General features: G+C 46.8%; 1 protein-coding gene across 2 annotated transcripts in view; it reads left to right on the top strand.

The window, feature by feature from the left end:
* The first annotated feature begins 7,733 nt into the window (after nucleotides 1-7,733).
* LOC121637968 (son of sevenless homolog 1-like) overlaps nucleotides 7,734-14,737 on the top strand; it is an 80,115-nt gene continuing 73,111 nt past the window's right edge. For both annotated transcript variants that reach the window (XM_041982355.1, XM_041982353.1), the window contains exon 1: nucleotides 7,734-8,481. In XM_041982355.1, the coding sequence (XP_041838289.1) occupies nucleotides 8,395-8,481 (87 nt within the window). In that variant the 5' untranslated portion in view covers nucleotides 7,734-8,394. The remainder of the gene's footprint in view (nucleotides 8,482-14,737) is intronic.

Below are 14,737 nucleotides of genomic sequence, written 5' to 3'. Positions count from 1 at the left end.
CTCACAGTCGGACCTTTAAGTTATTACCTGCATGGATCCCTCTCCTCTCCTGTACTCACTCCGTGGAACTCCAGTCAGCACTTCCGTGGTCAGCTTGACTAAGACGATTCCAGTATATTCTCCAAGTTAATAAAGTTATGTTAACATTCTCCTGTCTCTGTGAGGTCCATGCATAACAGACACGCAGTGATGAACAGTATGTTTTTTTTCTATTTTCTTTTTTTTTTTAATACAACTAGCACTTTTGTCAGTTTTTGAAAGCCAATTTTGTTTTTAGAACAGAGATTTTATCATCTATGATACTTATTGTTTTTGGCTGTATTTGGCTTTCATTCATTGTTAACGAGACAGAGAGTCCATTCTATTTATTGTTTTTGTTTTGATTAGATTAGATTAGATTAGAATGTCCGAGGTGTAGAGGGTGAAGAGGAACAGTGAGAGCACTGTTCCCTGAGGGGCCCCCGTGCTGCAGACTACCACCTCAGACACACAGTTCTGCAGACGCACATACTGTGGCCGGTTGGTGAGGTAGTTGATGGTCCACGCAGCTAACTTTCCATCCACTCCAGCTCCATCCAGCTTCCCCCGCAGCAGCGCCCGCTGGATGGTGTTCAACGCACTGGAGAAGTCAAAAAACATGACTCTCATGACGCTCCCAGGTGAGCCAGCGCCCTGTGCAGTAGGTAGATGACAGCATCATCCACCCCGATGTTTGGCCTGTAGGCAAACTGCAGAGGGTCCATCGCGGTGCACACCACGGAGCGGAGGTGGCCGAGGATGAGCCTCTCCATGGTCTTCATCAGGTGGGAGGTCAAGGCGACGGGTCTGTAATGGATGGGCTCCTTCGCGTGTGATATCTTAGGAACCGGAACCACACAGGAGGTCTTCCACAGGACAGGGACCTTCTCCAGGCTGAGGCTCAGGTTAAAGATGTATCTGAGCACCTCACAGAGCTGGTCTGCACAGGTCCTGAGCAGCCTGGGGCTGATGCCATCTGGTCCTGCAGCTTTCCTGTTCTTCAGCCGCCTCAGTTCCCTCCTCACCTGGGCCGATGTAAGGGAGAGGGGGGAGGTGGAGGGCAGTGGGGGGCTGGTGGTGAAGTCCATTGATGTGGAGTGGAGATGGGGGGTAGGTGAAAGTGGAGGTGAAGATGAAGGTGGTCGGGGGAAGGGGATGGTTGACGCTGGACTGGGGATGTGTGAAGAGGAGGGAGGGGGGGCAGAGAGAGTGGGGTTAGAATCAAATCTGTTAAAAAACAGATTTAAATCATTGGCCCAGCGCTGGTCTCCATCAGCTGTCCCTCTGGCACCACTCTGTCCAAATCCAGAGATCTCCTTCAGCCCTCTCCACACGTCCCGCGTGTTATTCTGCTCCAGCCGCTCCTCCAGCTTCTTCCTGTAGCTGTCCTCGGCCCGCCTGATCTTGTACTGGAGTTCATGCTGAACTCTCCTCTGCTCCTCTCTGTCCCCTGAAATGAAAGCCCTCTTCTTCTGGTTCAGCAGGACTTTAAGCTCAGGGGTCACCCAGGGTTTGTTGTTGGAGAAACACTGCACCCTCCGGGTTGGCACAGTGTTCTCCACACAGAAGTTGATGTAGTCTGTGATGCAGTGGGTCAGGCCATCAATGTCCTCTCCATGAGAGCTGCAGAGTGTCTCCCAGTCTGTGGTTTGGAAACAGTCTCTCAGTCTCTCATTGGCCTCATCGGTCCACACTTTCACAGACTTCTTCTGTGCCAGCTGTCTTCTCACCCTGGGTGTGTATTCAGGGAGCAGATGTACGAGGTTGTGATCAGAGCGTCCAAGCGGGGGGCGGAGGTGTATGCGTCCTTCACATTAGCATACAGTAGGTCTAGCGTCTTGTTCTCCCTGGTGTGGCACTTCACGTACTGGACAAAAGTAGGGAGAGTGGCAGAGAGCGAGGTGTGATTGAAATCCCTGATGAGCAGGAGGGACTGCGGGTGGCGAGTCTGCATTCGAGTCACTGCGCTGTGGAGCAGCTCACAAGCAGCTGCTGCATCGGCCGAGGGAGGGATGTACACATTAAACAGTATAATGTGTGAAAACTCCCTCGGGAGGTAATACGGCCGCATGCCCACAGCGAGTAACTCAATGTCCCTGCAGAGTTGTTCCTTTACACAGACGTGCGCCGGGTTGCACCATCTCTCGTTGACATACACCGCGAGTCCCCCGCCTTTCCTCTTACCACTCTCCGCAGCACTCCTATCCGCGTGCGAAAGTTTGAATCCATCCAGGGAAACCACAGAGTCCAGAATAAGTCCATTCAGCCATGTCTCCGTTAAACACATGAGGCTACATTCCCTGAACTCCCGCTGTAGCCGGGTCAGCGGCGTGAGCTCGTCGGTCTCTCACGGTTTGTTATTTAAAATTTCTTCCAGTTCCTGTGTAAAATATTCTTTAGTGACTACTGATGACGTATGTGATTGTTGAAGGGGTGTCCCAATTCGTAGGGGTTGACTTTCAGCCCCACCCCTTCTAGCTCCGTTTTAAGGGGCAAGTGGCAAGGGGAAGGGGTAACAAAGAGAAATGAGATTGAGCCTAAGACTAGTTAACACAGAGTTTCTGACTACACTCAGACTATTTAACAGAGTTTCTGATTAGAACCAGACTAGGTAACAAAGATTTTCTGACTATACTCAGAGTACTTAACTAGAGTTAAGTACTTAGGCCAGTTTCTGACTAGACTCAGACTAGTTAACCCAGTTTACATGAAGAGACTATATCACGTTTCAGCAAACTGGACCACAATAATTGTCAGAACTGATGATTGGGTGATAAAAGGTTTTTATTGTAAAGATGAGAGTATATCCAGGGGAGCCGAGTCTGGTCTCACAGTCCACTAGCCTGAGAGGGTAGGAGAACCAAGGTGAGATGAAGCGTGATCAGGCGGGAATGTGTAAGTTAAGGCTCACGTACCAGCAGAGGAGATGGAAGTCGGCCGGGAGGTTTTCAGGAACTGAGATGGCAGCAATGGGGCTCCGCTGGGGCTGTGGAAACTGCTGAACCAAAGACAGTGAGTTGGGTCTGATAGTGACAAGAGCTGCATTATCCACACTGGATAAATCCTCCGGAAAGATCCAGATAAATCCTCCAGATATTCCAGAAGGGAGAGAGACAGGTTCCGTAATCCAAATCCAAATCCTGGGGACAGTCCAAGGGTCAGAGTACCAGCAGAATCAAAAGACAGACAGAGTTACCAGACAGGGGGTAGAGTCAGGATATCAGGTCAAAAACAGGTCAAAGATCAGAACATGGGTTTGGCAGGCAGGAGATCAGGGCTGGAAACATGCAGGGTTAAACCGAGACAATCTGGCAGGGAAGAGTTGTCACACACTGGTACTTAAAGGGAGGGAGAATGCCTTCAGGGATGGCTAGGAAATCTCAACCCCAGCTATACACCATGACAGACTAGACTCAATTTTTTCATAAAATGTTCTTTAAAAACTGCAGGAAAGAATTTTCAGAAATGATGTAAATGTAAATGGAGGAAATGTCTTGAGAATCCAGACCAGAGTCCAGCCCAGAGTCCAGGCTAAAGTCCAGGCCAGAGTCCACACCAGATTCCAGGCCAGAGTCCAGGCTAAAGTCCAGGCAGAGTCAAGAACAGAGTCCAGGCCAGAGTCCAGGCCAGAGTCCCGACCAGAGTCTAGGCCAAATTCCAGACCAGAGTCCAGACCAGAGTCCAGGCCAGAGTCTAGGCTAAAGTCCAGGCCAGAGTCCAGACCAGAGTCCAGGCCAGAGTCCAGACCAGAGTACAGGCTTGAGTCCAGCCAGAGTCCAGGCCAGAGTCCAGACCAGAGTCCAGGCTAAAGTCCAGGCCAGAGTCCAGACCAGAGTCCAGAATAAAGTCCAGACCAGAGTCCAGACCAGAGTCCACGCCAGAGACCAGGCCAGAGTCCAGACCAGAGTCCAGACCAGAGTCCAGGCTAAAGTCCAGACCAAGATCCAGGCCAGAGTCCAGGCCACAGTCCAGACCAGAGTCTAGACTAAAGTCCAGACCAGAGTCCAGACCAGAGTCCAGGCCAGAGTCTAGGCTAAAGTCCAGACCAGAGTCCAGGCCAGAGTCCAGACCAGAGTCCAGACCAGAGTCCAGACCAGAGTCCAGACCAGAGCCCTGGCCAAAGTCCAGACCAGAGTCCAGACCAGAGTCCAGGCCAGAGTCCAGACCAGAGCCCTGCCCAGAGTCCAGACCAGAGTCCAGGCTAAATACCAGGCCAGAGTCCAGACCAGAGTCCAGGGCAGAGTCCAGACCAGAGTCCTGATCAGAGTCCAGACCAGAATCCGAGCTAAAGTCCAGGCCAGATCCCAGACCAGAGTCCACACCAGAGTCCAGACCAGAGTCCGGGCTAAAGTCCAGGCCAGAGTCCAGATCAGAGTCCAGTCCAAAGTCCAGACGGAGTCCAGACCAGAGTCCAGGCTAAAGTCCAGACCAGAGTCCAGACCAGAGTCCAGGCCAGAGTCCAGACCAGAGCCCTGGCCAGAGTCCAGACCAGAGTCCAGACCAGAGTCCAGGCCAGAGTCCAGACCAGAGCCCTGCCCAGAGTCCAGACCAGAGTCCAGACCAGAGTCCGTGCAAAAGTCCAGACCAGAGTCCAGACCAGAGTCCAGGCCAGAGTCCAGACCTGAGCCCTGGCCAGAGTCCAGACCAGAGTCCAGGCCAGAGTCCAGACCAGAGTCCAGGCTAAAGTCCAGACCAGAGTCCAGACCAGAGTCCAGGCCAGAGGCCAGACCAGAGTCCAGACCAGAGTCCGAGCTAAAGTCCAGGCCAGATCCCAGACCAGAGTCCAGGCCAGACTCCAGACCAGAGTCCGGGCTAAAGTCCAGGCCAGAGTCCAGACCAGATTCCAGACCAGAGTCCAGGCAGAGTCCAGACCAGAGTCCAGACCAGAGTCCACGCTAGAGTCCAGGCCAGAGTCCAGACCAGATTCCAGACAAGAGTCCAGGCAGAGTCCAGACCAGAGTCCAGACCAGAGTCCAGACCAGAGTCCAGGCCAGAGTCCAGACCAGAGTCCAGGCCAGAGTCTAGGCTAAAGTCCAGGCCAGAGTCCAGACCAGAGTCCAGGCTAAAGTCCAGACCAGAGTCCAGACCAGAGTCCAGGCTTGAGTCCAGGCCAGAGTCCAGGCTAAAGTCCAGACCAAGATTCAGGCCAGAGTCCAGGCCAGAGTCCAGACCAGAGTCTAGACTAAAGTCCAGACCAGAGTCCAGACCAGAGTCCAGGCCAGAGTCCAGGCCAGAGTCTAGGCTAAAGTCCAGACCAGAGTCCAGGCCAGAGTCCAGACCAGAGTCCAGACCAGAGTCCAGGCCAGATTCCAGCCAAGAGTCCAGGCTAAAGTCCAGACCAGAGTCCAGACCAGAGTCCATGCCAGAGTCCAGGCCAGAGTCCAGACCAGAGTCCAGGCTAAAGTCCAGACCAAGATCCAGGCCAGACTCCATACCAGAGTCCGGGCTAAAGTCCAGGCAGAGTCCAGACCAGAGTCCAGGCTAAAGTCCACGCTAGAGTCCAGGCCAGAGTCCAGACCAGATTCCAGACCAGAGTCCAGACCAAAGTCCGAGCTAAAGTCCAGGCCAGAGTCCAGATCAGATTCCAGACCAGAGTCCAGGCAGAATCCAGACCAGAGTCCAGGCTAAAGTCCAGACCAAGATCCAGGCCAGAGTCCAGGCCAGAGTCTAGACCAGAGTCTAGACTAAAGTCCAGACCAGAGTCCAGACCAGAGTCCAGGCCAGAGTCCAGGCCAGAGTCTAGGCTAAAGTCTAGACCAAGATCCAGGCCAGAGTCCAGGCCAGAGTCTAGACCAGAGTCTAGACTAAAGTCCAGACCAGAGTCCAGACCAGAGTCCAGGCCAGAGTCCAGACCAGAGTCCAGACCAGAGTCCAGGCTAAAGTCCAGACCAGAGTCCAGACCAGAGTCCAGGCCAGAGTTCAGACCAGAGCCCTGGCCAGAGTCCAGACCAGAGTCCAGACCAGAGCCCTGGCCAGAGTCCAGGCCAGAGTCCAGACCAGAGCCCTGGCCAGAGTCCAGACCAGAGTCCAGGCCAGAGTCCAGACCAGAGTCCGAGCTAAAGTCCAGGCCAGATCCCAGACCAGAGTCCAGGCCAGACTCCAGACCAGAGTCCGGGCTAAAGTCCAGGCCAGAGTCCAGACCAGATTCCAGACCAGAGTCCAGGCAGAGTCCAGACCAGAGTCCAGGCTAAAGTCCATGCTAGAGTCCAGGCCAGAGTCCAGACCAGATTCCAGACCAGAGTCCAGGCCAGAGTCCAGACCAGAGTCTAGACCAGAGTCCACACTAGAGTCCAGGCCTGAGTCCAGGCTAAAGTCCAGGCCAGAGTCCAGACCAGAGTCCAGGCCAGACTCCACGCCAGAGTCCAGGCCAGAGTCCAGACCAGAGTCCAGGCTAAAGTCCAGACCAAGATCCAGGCCAGAGTCCAGACCAGAGTCCAGGCTAAAGTTCAGGCCAGAGTCCAGACCCGAGTCCAGGCCAGAGTCCAGACCAGAGCCTTGGCCAGAGTCCAGGCCATCCAGCAGTATCTTTCTGCCAGTGGAGATGAAACTTGGACCAGATGTGGACTGTAAACCTGGACTGTGTTTGAATATAAACTTTTTATAAGTGATAAATTATAATATTGTTTTTTATAAAGCAGAAAGGTTTCTAGTGTTTTCCATCAATGAGAAAATAATCCAGCAGGAATTGAACCTGTCTGGATGTTAAAGTTGGAACATGGGGGTGAGAGGAACCGTCCAGAAACCAAACACAACCTCCGAGTTACTGGACATCAGGAGCAGGAATAATGCTGATTACTGACATTAATGTCACTCTTTTAGACGTGTCAGTTGGATTTTATAGTCTAGACATACCACAATGTACCTTTAAATTATTACCATTGAAAGGTGTATTTATTTGATTTTATTTATTTTACCTGCTGAGTCTCCCTGAGATAATAAGATGTCTTTTTAAAGGAAGCCCTGGTGAAAACAGCAGCAGCCCAGATTCCATTACAGACAATAATCATTAAAACACCCACAAAAACATACAATCTAAAAACTATCTTAAACCCTGAGCCAGAGTTAGAGGGACAAGCAGCTCCAGACTGCGTCAGCTGTGAAAGACCAGCTTCTGAGGTTTCACGTCTGTCAGCTGCTCCAGAGGATTTAAAACCCTTTTCCCAAATTCAGTGTGAACTTCAGGGAAATCTTTAGAGCATCATTCAGCATCTGTAAAAAAATCCGGGATTACAGCCCAGACACTTTTAAATCCAGATGAGAGAAATTTCTTTTCTCACTAAATGTCAGTGGAGCCGCACTGTTGCTGCTTTATATTATTATGATACTTAACATTATCTTATTGCGATTTATAATGATTTGTGAAACGTCTGAATATGATTTTGTTTCTTCTTGTATTTTTTAATGCTTCCTCTTCACCCTGCTTTTATGTAGCTGAAGAAATGAAACGTTGCCCAAAGAATAAAAATATTAATTTTCTGTGAATTTTTTATTTATTAATAACCCAAAACTGTGACTTCTATGTAAACACGTGCGGTGTGTTTTCCTGACGTCACAGATGATATCAGTATTAGTACTTCCTTCGATGGACCGGATCGGTTCTCCGCACGCTGTGCGCAGCAGAATGCACTACAACTGTTTCGGACACGCGCACTAACCACGCACTCTGACTCAAAAGAGCCCCGCCCATGAACGTCAGGACTTGCCCATTGCGCATGCCCAGCTCGTATCTGTGTATGGTACCACAGCTACAATAATCACCCGCCGTTAAGTCGGTGAATGTCCGCCGAACCGGCCCGGAGCTGGAACGTCTGACTAAGGCGGCCCGGGCGATAGAGCCGGAGGAGCGGACAGTCTGCGGAGCGGGCCCGCAGGAGCACAGCTGTGCCGGAACTGAGCTTCTCTGTCGGTGAGATGATAGCGGAGTTCCGTGGAGAACACCGGCCAGTCCTCTAATCGAGACCCAACACCCGCTACCGATCAGAGTCCACCCGCAGCTCCGGTAGCGGTGAGCCGTCAGCCCGCTGATGGAGGAGGCTAACCGCTGCTAGCATTTGCAGACAGGCTACCAGCGGCGTCCCGGATCTGGCGGAGCGGGGAGCCATGCCCTCCTCACTGTGAGCGGAGCTACACCCAACAGTTAGCTGCTAGCCGCCGAGCTAACGGTTAGCCACGGAGCGCCTGGCCGCCGCTAGCTCTTCGCATAGCGGCCGAGGATGGTCGCAGTGACGGTGGCTGCCCCGGAGGATCGTCCTGGATGTTCTGAGGCTTCCGGCTTCATCCGCCTCGCTGGCCAGTGACAGCCCGGCACAGCTTTGATGTAAACCGGCGAACCGTGCTCGTGTGTTGGACTGCAGCCTCAGAACCGTGGCTGTAGCCATGCAGGCGGCGCAGGCGCAGTACGACTTCTTCAACGAGGAAAACGGCGCAAAGTGGAGAGGCCTGCTGGTCCCGGCCCTGGAGAAGGTAACAGGCATGGAGACACATGCACAGAGATGCACGCAGGTACCGCCCTGTAAATGTTCTGATGGAGACAGAAAACCAGCTGATAGGTGCTGAGGTCCAGATCCTGGTCTTAGGCATCATTCCGACTAAAATAGTCTGGGGAATTTGCTTTCTCTCTGAACTTTACAGAAGCGGACCAAACTACCTGGATAATGTAATGCACTTACAACATCTGCTCACTAGGGGGAGATATTTACCAAAACAACAGCTGACCAAGAAGGTAGAAGAAGAGAACCCAGGTCATTGATTGGTCAGAACCAGACTGATTGATCAGCTGCCCGGTTAAATCGACTGGTTATAACCTTTTTCAAATCAGTCATAAATGCTGATATGTTCTTAATTTTACATCCTTTAATTTTCTACACGCCTGGACTCCTGTGATGCCCCACACCCCCCCACAACAACCTGGAATTCTGTAATGCCCCACACCCCCCCACAACAACCTGGAATTCTGTGATGCCCCCCCCCCCCCCCCCCCCCCCCCCCCAACAACAACCTGGAATTCTGTAACACCCCGCACCCCCCCGCAACAACCTGGAATTCTGTAATGCCCCCCCCCAACAACAACCTGGAATTCTGTGATGCCCCCCCCCAATGAAAACACTGAACAGCATGTGTAAATCTAATATAAGAGAATTCAGTTAAAACTACTAGAGGCTTTAAAGAGATTTAGATAAGTGAACTAATGGGTGTTAAATTCTAATGGTTGGTCATGTTGATTCAACTTGACATGTTTCAGCATTTGTAAAATCTAGAATGGTTTAAGGCAACGGGCTTCCACGAAAATTTCTTGTAAGCTTTGACTTTCACGAAGTCAAAGCAGATAAAGCATTGTTTGGCAACTGGCGGTCTGCAGGCTGCCAATAATATCTAACCTACCAGATTAAATAAAAAATAAAGAAGTTAACTTACCTGCACTCTAATCCTGGATTAGTTGAGTTTACAAGAAATTTTTGTGGAAACCCGTTGCCTTAAACCATTCTAGCTTTTACAAATGTTGAAACATGTCTCTTATATTAGATTTACACATGCTGTTCAGTGTTTTCATTGAGACACATAGAATAATAACTTTTAAATGCTTATTCTCACTGACAGATCCAGAACCACAACCAGTAGAACTGTGAAATTAACAATGACATGCATTATTAGCTATGCTTTACTTTTATTATTACACAGTGTTTAAAAATGGACACTGGTGGTGTGGCAGATTTTTTTCCTGTACTGTCCTTTACATTCATGGTGCCAAATTTAAAATTCAAAGAGGGCAGAACTTTATAACATCGTCTACTTGTTAACATGACACATGAATTAAACCAGAAAATTCAAATTTATAGCACAGCAATAAAAAAAAAGGTTAAATTTCAGCTGAATCTGCATCTCCCATGAGCCTTTGCGGTCGGGATATGTTGAGGTTTGAAAATAGCCCCGCCCCCTCTGACAGAAACGTAACATGTTGCTAATCATTATTATTACACTGCACAATGTAGAAAACTATTAGAAACAACCTATTTGCTTTATTAATGAGACACTATTACACAAAACATGAAATGATAATTAGTCACTACTAAAAAGTTTATGTTCAAACTAAATCTGGGCTAAGAGTGTGGAGTCACTGTGTGAAGTAAAACAAGCGCACCCTGAAGAAGGTGAGGACGATTTGCTAGAATTAGCTCGTATTCTATTGGCTGGAGGGGGTTTGACAGACAGCTCTTTCTGCAACCCAAGAGAGAGGAAAAATATCCAAAAGCAGAAGTTTTGACTGCGCAGAGATAGTGTCTGAGTGTCAGTGTGAGTCTGAGCGCAGAGTTTTGAGAGAGAGCAGGATGATATTTCAGCATGAAAACCACAAATCTTGCTCTCAAAGCAAACAATTACGCGCTTGGTTAAAGATGGAAAAATGCCCCCATAACGCACTGGTTTATACTGGGATTAAAAGCTGCTACAGACTGGTTTATACTGGGATTAAAAGCTGTTACAGACTGGTTTATACTGGCATTAAAAGCTGCTACAGACTGGTTTATACTGGGATTAAAAGCTTCTACAGAATGGTTCATACTGGGATTAAAAGCTGCTACAGACTGGTTTATACTGGGATTAAAAGCTTCTACAGACTGGTTTATACTGGGATTAAAAGTTGTTACAGACTGGTTTATACTGGGATTAAATGCTGCTACACACTGGTTTATACTAGGATTAAAAACTGCTACAAACTGGTTTATACTGGGATTAAAAACTGCTACAGACTGTTTTATACTGGGATTAAAAACTGCTACAGACTGGTTTATACTGGGATTAAAAGCTGTTACAGACTGGTTTATACTGGCATTAAAAGCTGCTACAGACTGGTTTATACTGGGATTAAAAGCTTCTACAGAATGGTTCATACTGGGATTAAAAGCTGCTACAGACTGGTTTATACTGGGATTAAAAGCTTCTACAGACTGGTTTATACTGGGATTAAAAGTTGTTACAGACTGGTTTATACTGGGATTAAATGCTGCTACACACTGGTTTATACTAGGATTAAAAACTGCTACAAACTGGTTTATACTGGGATTAAAAACTGCTACAGACTGTTTTATACTGGGATTAAAAACTGCTACAGACTGGTTTATACTGGGATTAAAAGCTGTTACAGACTGGTTTATACTGGGATTAAAAGCTGCTACAGACTGGTTTATACTGGGATTAAAAGCTTCTACAGAATGGTTCATACTGGGATTAAAAGCTGCTACAGACTGGTTTATACTGGGATTAAAAGCTTCTACAGACTGGTTTATACTGGGATTAAAAGTTGTTACAGACTGGTTTATACGGGGATTAAAAGCTGCTACACACTGGTTTATACTGGGATTAAGAGCTGCTACAAACTGGTTTATATTGGGATTAAAAGCTTCTACAGATTGGTTTATACTGGGATTAAAAGCTGCTACAGACTGGTTTATACTGGGATTAAAAGCTTCTACAGACTGGTTTACACTGGGATTGAAAACTGCTACAGACTGGTTTATACTGGGATTAAAAGCTTCTACAGACTGGTTTATACTGGGATTAAAAACTGCTACAGACTGGTTTATACTGGGATTAAAAGCTGTTACAGACTGGTTTATACTGGCATTAAAAGCTGCTACAGACTGGTTTATACTGGGATTAAAAGCTTCTACAGAATGGTTCATACTGGGATTAAAAGCCGCTACAGACTGGTTTATACTGGGATTAAAAGCTTCTACAGACTGGTTTATACTGGGATTAAAAGTTGTTACAGACTGGTTTATACTGGGATTAAAAGCTGCTACAGACTGGTTTATACTGGGATTAAAAACTGCTACAGACTGGTTTATACTGGGATTAAAAGCTGGTACGGACTGGTTTATACTGGGATTAAAAACTGCTACAGACTGGTTTATACTGGGATTAAAAGCTGCTACAGACTGGTTTATACTGGGATTAAAAGTTGTTACAGACTGGTTTATACGGGGATTAAAAGCTGCTACAGACTGGTTTATACTGGGATTAAAAGCTGCTACAGACTGGTTTATACTGGGATTAAAAGCTGTTACAGACTGGTTTATACTGGCATTAAAAGCTGCTACAGACTGGTTTATACTGGGATTAAAAGCTTCTACAGAATGGTTCATACTGGGATTAAAAGCTGCTACAGACTGGTTTATACTGGGATTAAAAGCTTCTACAGACTGGTTTATACTGGGATTAAAAGTTGTTACAGACTGGTTTATACTGGGATTAAATGCTGCTACACACTGGTTTATACTAGGATTAAAAACTGCTACAAACTGGTTTATACTGGGATTAAAAACTGCTACAGACTGTTTTATACTGGGATTAAAAACTGCTACAGACTGGTTTATACTGGGATTAAAAGCTGTTACAGACTGGTTTATACTGGGATTAAAAGCTGCTACAGACTGGTTTATACTGGGATTAAAAGCTTCTACAGAATGGTTCATACTGGGATTAAAAGCTGCTACAGACTGGTTTATACTGGGATTAAAAGCTTCTACAGACTGGTTTATACTGGGATTAAAAGTTGTTACAGACTGGTTTATACGGGGATTAAAAGCTGCTACACACTGGTTTATACTGGGATTAAGAGCTGCTACAAACTGGTTTATATTGGGATTAAAAGCTTCTACAGATTGGTTTATACTGGGATTAAAAGCTGCTACAGACTGGTTTATACTGGGATTAAAAGCTTCTACAGACTGGTTTACACTGGGATTAAAAACTGCTACAGACTGGTTTATACTGGGATTAAAAGCTTCTACAGACTGTTTTATACTGGGATTAAAAACTGCTACAGACTGGTTTATACTGGGATTAAAAGCTGTTACAGACTGGTTTATACTGGCATTAAAAGCTGCTACAGACTGGTTTACACTGGGATTAAAAGCTTCTACAGAATGGTTCATACTGGGATTAAAAGCCGCTACAGACTGGTTTATACTGGGATTAAAAGCTTCTACAGACTGGTTTATACTGGGATTAAAAGTTGTTACAGACTGGTTTATACTGGGATTAAAAGCTGCTACAGACTGGTTTATACTGGGATTAAAAGCTGCTACAGACTGGTTTATACTGGGATTAAAAACTGCTACAGACTGGTTTATACTGGGATTAAAAGCTGGTACGGACTGGTTTATACTGGGATTAAAAACTGCTACAGACTGGTTTATACTGGGATTAAAAGCTGCTACAGACTGGTTTATACTGGGATTAAAAGTTGTTACAGACTGGTTTATACGGGGATTAAAAGCTGCTACAGACTGGTTTATACTGGGATTAAAAGCTGCTACAGACTGGTTTATACTGGGATTAAAAACTGCTACAGACTGGTTTATACTGGGGTTAAAAGCTGGTACGGACTGGTTTATATTGGGATTAAAAACTGCTACAGACTGGTTTATACTGGGATTAAAAGCTGCTACAGACTGGTTTATACTGGGATTAAAAGTTGTTACAGACTGGTTTATACGGGGATTAAAAGCTGCTACAGACTGGTTTATACTGGGATTAAAAGCTTCTACAGACTGGTTTGTACTGGGATTAAAAGCTGCTACAAACTGTTTTATATTGGGATTAAAAGCTTCTACAGACTGGTTTATACTGGGATTAAAAGCTGCTACAGACTGGTTTATACTGGGATTAAAAGCTGCTACAGACTGGTTTATACTGGGATTAAAAGCTGCTACAGACTGGTTTATATTGGGATTAAAAGCTTCTACAGACTGGTTTATACTGGGATTAAAAGCTGTTACAGACTGGTTTATACTGGGATTAAAAGCTCCTACAAACTGGTTTATATTGGGATTAAAAGCTTCTACAGACTGGTTTATACTGGGATTAAAAGCTGCTACACACTGGTTTATACTGGGATTAAAAACTGCTACACACTGGTTTATACTGGGATTAAAAACTGCTACAGACTGGTTTATATTGGGATTAAAAGCTTCTACAGACTGGTTTATACTGGCATTAAAAGCTGTTACAGACTGGTTTATACTGGGATTAAAAGCTGCTACAGACTGGTTTATATTGGGATTAAAAACTGCTACAGACTGGTTCATACTGGGATTAAAAGCTGCTACAGACTGGTTTATATTGGGATTAAAAACTGCTACAGACTGGTTTACACTGGGATTAAAAGCTGCTACAGACTGGTTTATACTGGGATTAAAAGCTGCTACAGACTGGTTTATACTGGGATTAAAAGCTGCTACAGACTGGTTTATACTGGGATTATCAGATTCCTGTCTGGTTCCACTGCGGCGATGATGGAGTAAACACTGACCCGGTTATTTCATATCTACCATAAAACTTGGTCAGTGGCAGGACACAGCTGTGCACATGGCGGTGTCCAGACGTGATGTAAATATTTTCCTACTTCCTCAGCACCTCGATTAGCTGTTTTCTAAGAAGGGGGGGCAGAGCAAGAGGGAAGCTCTGGTCGACTTTCTGTACAGCAAAGCTCTTCACCATCACACACTTTATACAGTATTACAGCAGCATTGTAGAATTATTGAAAGATACATACTACATACTGGCCAGGTACCAATGAAAAGACCGTCCCCGCCGTCCCTGGAAGGAGGGAAGAGGCCTCCTGTGGGGGCAGCACCTTTTCAGATGGACAACATTTCTGGGCATCATCAATATTATTATCATCGTAATAATAAGTGATGAAGATCAGCAGCAGGATCAG

Source organism: Melanotaenia boesemani, chromosome 4 (genome assembly GCF_017639745.1).
Source record: "Melanotaenia boesemani isolate fMelBoe1 chromosome 4, fMelBoe1.pri, whole genome shotgun sequence".
Taxonomy (NCBI): domain Eukaryota; kingdom Metazoa; phylum Chordata; class Actinopteri; order Atheriniformes; family Melanotaeniidae; genus Melanotaenia; species Melanotaenia boesemani.
The sequence above is the reverse complement of the archived record's forward strand: the minus strand, read 5'-3'. Positions and strand labels throughout refer to the sequence as shown.